General features: G+C 44.9%; 1 protein-coding gene across 1 annotated transcript in view; it reads right to left on the bottom strand.

The window, feature by feature from the left end:
- LOC127744703 (uncharacterized mitochondrial protein AtMg00530) overlaps nt 1–787 on the bottom strand; it is a 1,821-nt gene extending 1,034 nt beyond the window's left edge. The window contains 1 exon segment of the mRNA XM_052256811.1: nt 647–787. Within this exon segment, the coding sequence (XP_052112771.1) occupies nt 647–787 (141 nt within the window).
- Nucleotides 788–6,798: the final 6,011 nt, after the last annotated feature.

Below are 6,798 nucleotides of genomic sequence, written 5' to 3'. Positions count from 1 at the left end.
CAAGTGCTCTCCGAACCAAGCTAGATAGTCTCCTATCACTAGGCTCACCAACCGACCTGGACTTTTATTCTGATTATCCCTACCGGATATCAAAACCATAAGGATTGTTTCCAGCCATGAGTTCCCATATTACATAAGCGTTCTTGGGTGGGCTGGGCCATTCCATCAAATCTTTGAGAAGGGGCCCAGCCCAATCTCTTGATGGTCGGCGTGGCGATAGGCTTCGCTTCTACGACAGCCTCCCCAGCCGTTGCAAAGACTGAGCGAGAACGGTAAGGGGCGCACAAAGAATGTCGTTGCGCGGGGATGCGATTAGCCAAGCTGGGGCAAACTAAGCCGTCCGGCCCCCTACCGGATTAGGAATGCGAAGGCCTTTCCTTCGAAAGGAGACCGGGGAAATAAAGAGCTATGCTATTGACCGACCCTTTCGTAGTGACTTCGAATCAAGAGTCCTATCCTTTCTTTTTTATCATTTTGTTTGAGGCGGGCCGAATATAGAATGATATGCAGAAATACGGCAAGAGTTCCAAACCTTTTTTTTGGTGATTGACCAAACAAAGAGGCCTAGATCTATGCCCCTTAATGAATCGAATGGTCCTTCGACCCCTTCATTTGATTCCGACGGCCGACATAGATCTCATGAGACCTGCCCACTATTACTACGAATAAAGCCCTGCCTTTTTCCTTCGCTACTAGGAGAGTAAGCTACTTTTATTAGCGCCGGACCTTGAGTCGAATTGATCGTGTCATGTGCAACGTCCATCAATGATGGTTCATTAATGTCCATTGATTTAGAGCGGTTCAAATGGGTTTTTTCCAATTTATCCTGGCCGGAACTTGTATGCAGCACTTATACGAAGGTGCATGCATAAAGGTTTGGAACTCTTTTCTTATCTGAATCTTAAAGACAGGACCTATTCTCGTCTCGAACCCTCTACCGAGCTTAACCCTGCCCGCATTTCCTTTTTTTTTGAAGGGGGCCAAAGAAATGTCTCCGCCTGCTGCCAACAGTCTTTCTTCGGAATTCTACTGAACGGGTCGATCCTCCCGTTTGTTTTAGCAACTTCTCCTAAGGTCTCCTCACCAAGAGCTCCCCGGCGACGACAGAGGAACCAACCCGCCCGCTGTGGCGGGGCGGCTTTTTTTTCACAATAAGACCTGGACGATTATCCCTACCCTCGGTAGCTTACGAGTTTACGTCCATCCCTGGTTGGGTACAGTTTCCTTTCGATTTCTCCCTTGTAGCCGTTACCCGAATTCGCGCAAGTGTGTCCACACCCCCCAAACTGACTTGACGAGGAATCCATTCTCGCGAACAAACACAACCCCTACACACACCTAGGAGCTCCCCTTCCTGCATATCCATACAAGACCCGAGTAGGCGGGTCGAGGTCCTACGAGGTAACCACTACTCGGAGTACCCTCCCAAAAGGAAAAAGATGTGTCTGTCGGGTTCGGTTCGTCTTAGTTGGGTTGGGCGGGTTCGACCAGAAATGCTATGCTTACGCACAAGACTACCCCTCTTCCCGAAAGCTTCGCGGGGACTACTTTACGACGGACGACCGCCCGTAGGGGGTTTACTGCACAAGGCCCCTGCAGAGGAAAAGCTTTATCCCAGCGAAAAGAAGATGCTCAGCTCCGCACAACATAGGGATTAGCACGCTTTCGGGAAGAACATAGAATAGTAGAGGATCCAGCATGCGGAACACGGCGATCATTAGAAATTCACGAATTAGAGATGCTGTAATATACTCTTTACCATAACTTCTCATACCAGACCAACCCACTAAAATACAAATAGGGATCAGAAATGTGGTCAATATCACGAAGAAAAAAGAGAGACCGTCTATACCCAAATAAAAATTGATGTTTTCATAAGGAAGCCATCGAAGGCTTTCCACAAATTGAGATTTGGCCGTAGAAGGATCGAATTGTATCCGAGGAACAGGGGAATACAAAAAAGTAATAAGAGAGGCACACAGACCAATCAATCGTATCGGTCGTATTCTTGAATTTGGAATGAAAATAGGAATAATGCTTCCTAGCACGGGACACAGAATAGGACCACTTAGATCAGAATAGCATTCACAGAAATGTTCTAACATAGAGTAGAATCGAACATTGAAGAGATTAGTTAACAACAGTAAAAAGATGGGCGCCTAATTCCAATACTATAGGGGTCTATCAGTACAAGTCAGCTGAACACCGTGATTGATGAGTGGGTAGGTGGGTTAGGTGCGCCTCTCGTCCAGTGGGAAGTATTGAGGCGAGTCTCCTCCCCCCTTCCTTTTTCTACTTTTCCTCTCTCCTTTTGCTTGTGCTTCTACCCGGGCTTTTCATTTTTATAGATTTATATATAGAGACCCGAGGAAATTTTTATAAGATTCATTGCTCGATTTTGCATGCTCTGCTCCCAAAATGCGGATCGAGGGCAGATCCGGGTTGGTCCGGAAAGTCATGGGAGAGGCGGGCTAAGTAAAAGAAAAGAATTTTATATTCTAAATGGAGCTATGCCGACTTACGTACGTCTCGTTGACCAAACGATCAGGTATACCACGCCACGTATAATCCCCTCTTTCTATAGAGGAGAGAGAAAGAAAAAGAAAAGATATAGCGATCGTACCGTATTGTTCGTTTCTACTTTACGTTATTTTCCTCGGTTTTTTACATTACATAAGGCCTTGGAGGGCTTACTTAGCGCAAGCGCTAAGGATCTAATCAGAGTCAAACTTGGATTAAAAAAAACACACACACATTTTTTTCAAAAAGTCTCAAAGTCCTCGTTGAGAGTCGCTCTGCGAGACGTCCAGTAGTCTCTGACTTGGTCTTCGGCGGTTCAAATGGGTTTTTTCCAATTTATCCTGGCCGGAACTTGTATGCAGCACTTATACGAAGGTGCATGCATAAAGGTTTGGAACTCTTTTCTTATCTGAATCTTAAAGACAGGACCTATTCTCGTCTCGAACCCTCTACCGAGCTTAACCCTGCCCGCATTTCCTTTTTTTTTGAAGGGGGCCAAAGAAATGTCTCCGCCTGCTGCCAACAGTCTTTCTTCGGAATTCTACTGAACGGGTCGATCCTCCCGTTTGTTTTAGCAACTTCTCCTAAGGTCTCCTCACCAAGAGCTCCCCGGCGACGACAGAGGAACCAACCCGCCCGCTGTGGCGGGGCGGCTTTTTTTTCACAATAAGACCTGGACGATTATCCCTACCCTCGGTAGCTTACGAGTTTACGTCCATCCCTGGTTGGGTACAGTTTCCTTTCGATTTCTCCCTTGTAGCCGTTACCCGAATTCGCGCAAGTGTGTCCACACCCCCCAAACTGACTTGACGAGGAATCCATTCTCGCGAACAAACACAACCCCTACACACACCTAGGAGCTCCCCTTCCTGCATATCCATACAAGACCCGAGTAGGCGGGTCGAGGTCCTACGAGGTAACCACTACTCGGAGTACCCTCCCAAAAGGAAAAAGATGTGTCTGTCGGGTTCGGTTCGTCTTAGTTGGGTTGGGCGGGTTCGACCAGAAATGCTATGCTTACGCACAAGACTACCCCTCTTCCCGAAAGCTTCGCGGGGACTACTTTACGACGGACGACCGCCCGTAGGGGGTTTACTGCACAAGGCCCCTGCAGAGGAAAAGCTTTATCCCAGCGAAAAGAAGATGCTCAGCTCCGCACAACATAGGGATTAGCACGCTTTCGGGAAGAACATAGAATAGTAGAGGATCCAGCATGCGGAACACGGCGATCATTAGAAATTCACGAATTAGAGATGCTGTAATATACTCTTTACCATAACTTCTCATACCAGACCAACCCACTAAAATACAAATAGGGATCAGAAATGTGGTCAATATCACGAAGAAAAAAGAGAGACCGTCTATACCCAAATAAAAATTGATGTTTTCATAAGGAAGCCATCGAAGGCTTTCCACAAATTGAGATTTGGCCGTAGAAGGATCGAATTGTATCCGAGGAACAGGGGAATACAAAAAAGTAATAAGAGAGGCACACAGACCAATCAATCGTATCGGTCGTATTCTTGAATTTGGAATGAAAATAGGAATAATGCTTCCTAGCACGGGACACAGAATAGGACCACTTAGATCAGAATAGCATTCACAGAAATGTTCTAACATAGAGTAGAATCGAACATTGAAGAGATTAGTTAACAACAGTAAAAAGATGGGCGCCTAATTCCAATACTATAGGGGTCTATCAGTACAAGTCAGCTGAACACCGTGATTGATGAGTGGGTAGGTGGGTTAGGTGCGCCTCTCGTCCAGTGGGAAGTATTGAGGCGAGTCTCCTCCCCCCTTCCTTTTTCTACTTTTCCTCTCTCCTTTTGCTTGTGCTTCTACCCGGGCTTTTCATTTTTATAGATTTATATATAGAGACCCGAGGAAATTTTTATAAGATTCATTGCTCGATTTTGCATGCTCTGCTCCCAAAATGCGGATCGAGGGCAGATCCGGGTTGGTCCGGAAAGTCATGGGAGAGGCGGGCTAAGTAAAAGAAAAGAATTTTATATTCTAAATGGAGCTATGCCGACTTACGTACGTCTCGTTGACCAAACGATCAGGTATACCACGCCACGTATAATCCCCTCTTTCTATAGAGGAGAGAGAAAGAAAAAGAAAAGATATAGCGATCGTACCGTATTGTTCGTTTCTACTTTACGTTATTTTCCTCGGTTTTTTACATTACATAAGGCCTTGGAGGGCTTACTTAGCGCAAGCGCTAAGGATCTAATCAGAGTCAAACTTGGATTAAAAAAAACACACACACATTTTTTTCAAAAAGTCTCAAAGTCCTCGTTGAGAGTCGCTCTGCGAGACGTCCAGTAGTCTCTGACTTGGTCTTCGAATCGTATCAGCCCGTTCCCAGCTTCAAGAGATGGTATGAAAGCACGCAATTATATATAATATAATATAAAAGATGCTTCTCCTTCTGTAGTAAGGAAGACCTTATGACTATCAAGCATCCGATTTCGTTTTCTATTGAGTTAGGAAATGCAACAGGTCTACTAACATCAAAGAGAAGGGTTGGACTCATCGATGGTAGGAAAAGCTGAGATAGCTGTATCCGAAATATCATACATAAGATGATCTTACTCTGATCAGACCGAGGCGAAGACAGACAGAGAAGGTGGTTATCCTATTTTTATGATATCTTACCCCGGCATATAATAAGGCTTATGCTACTTCTTTAGCAAAGTTGCCGTATACACACTAGAAAGAGTTGGCGAAAGCCAGGGATTCCAATCTTGAAAGCATTAATTCTATTAAGCAACGGGCAAAGAAAGAATGTTTGAGCTGAGACGGATAGATTGAGAATGTCTTAGAAGAGAGATGATAAGCCCCTTCTTCCTATGAGGGGTGAAGAAGACCAATTGTTGCTATCTCCTTAGCTCAGATTGACTTTCTAACCTTCCTTGATTCAGAAAGCTTATCATTGAGGGGCAGGGAAGTCAGATTAATGCGTTCGGATGGCTAAGATCACTCGCCAAAGAATAGAGGAGAGTTAAGAGGTTTGAATCCGGAGACAATGCCATATAAGACAACTCAGGTAAGCAATTCTAAAGGCCGAAGTCTTTGAAAGACCTTACTGCTAAAAGGTAGGCAAGTAAGTAGGCTCTGAAAGCCGGATTCTATTCAGCAGGTGCTAACAGCTATATCCTAATATTGAGTTTGACATCGCCCTGCCCTTCTATGCCATGGATTAAGAGTTCTATGGAGTTAAGAGTCCCCGGAGTTTAGTGTAGTTAGATTGCCGTTGCCATAGCAGCAGGAGAGAAGTCTAACTTCAAACCTCCAAGAAGCCTGGGGAAAAAAGCCATGGATTCTCTTATTCTTCCTTCACAGAACTTCCTAAAGGGAGCCGTTGAATTACCAGAAGTGTGATCCCTAAGGAGGAAAGCCGGACTTTCACTTTACTGATATGAAATTCGTCTTTCTATTTTGATTAGAATACCAGCCCTACTGGAATCTTTTCTATTTACAGGTCTGCATGCATCTGAGAAGTCCAGTCAGGCAGAAAGGAAGAAAGAACAACCATAACTTTAACGAGAAAGAAATCCGGGGCGAAAGAAAGTCATCCTTTCTTACCGGAGCAGGCGAGAATTCCTAAGATAGACTTAGACGTCCTGTCAGAATAGATCTTTCCGGGGGATTCCGACCTCCCCCTCAGAATGAATGAAATGACATATAAGAAAAGATGATCGCTACTTATGATGAAAGGCCGTAAAAGCCCAGTCCTGCATCTGAAAAGCTAGGAAATTCAGTTTGATCTGACCTAGGCTGATCCGTATATGACCTTGTATTCTCATTCAAGACCTGGTGGGGAATCCCTACCAGAAGAAGATCCTGTAGGCGAGGCAGTAACTAAGGAAAAAAAAAAGCCAGTAATCCCTAAGAATCTCTTATCCTTTTCCCTGGGAACGAGGACTGAGTTCCAGAATTCAGGAAAGCACTAAAACCGGAGATTGAGCTCCTCTAAATCCGATAAATCCGAAGTCAGGAGTTAACTCCTTCGAAATAGTAGTTTCCCCGGGAGAGAGTTCCATTGACTTACCGATGCAGCAAAGAAGGAAATAGTCTGATATCGTTCGTGAGAAATAGCCATTCTTTACTCTTCATTCGCGGGAAGGTAGTTATGAGGCATAGCTTAGGGGGAATGCTAGAGGAGGAAAAGGTCTTTATTCTCTCTTTCAGTAAAGACCAATCGTAGGCAGGGGTTACGTGGTAGTAATTAGTCCTACTAGCCCTACTGAAAGAAAGTTTACATGTTGGGCCAGG

This window comes from Arachis duranensis, unplaced genomic scaffold, assembly GCF_000817695.3.
Source record: "Arachis duranensis cultivar V14167 unplaced genomic scaffold, aradu.V14167.gnm2.J7QH unplaced_Scaffold_95825, whole genome shotgun sequence".
Lineage (NCBI taxonomy): Eukaryota > Viridiplantae > Streptophyta > Magnoliopsida > Fabales > Fabaceae > Arachis > Arachis duranensis.
This window is presented reverse-complemented; position numbering and strand designations above follow the sequence as displayed.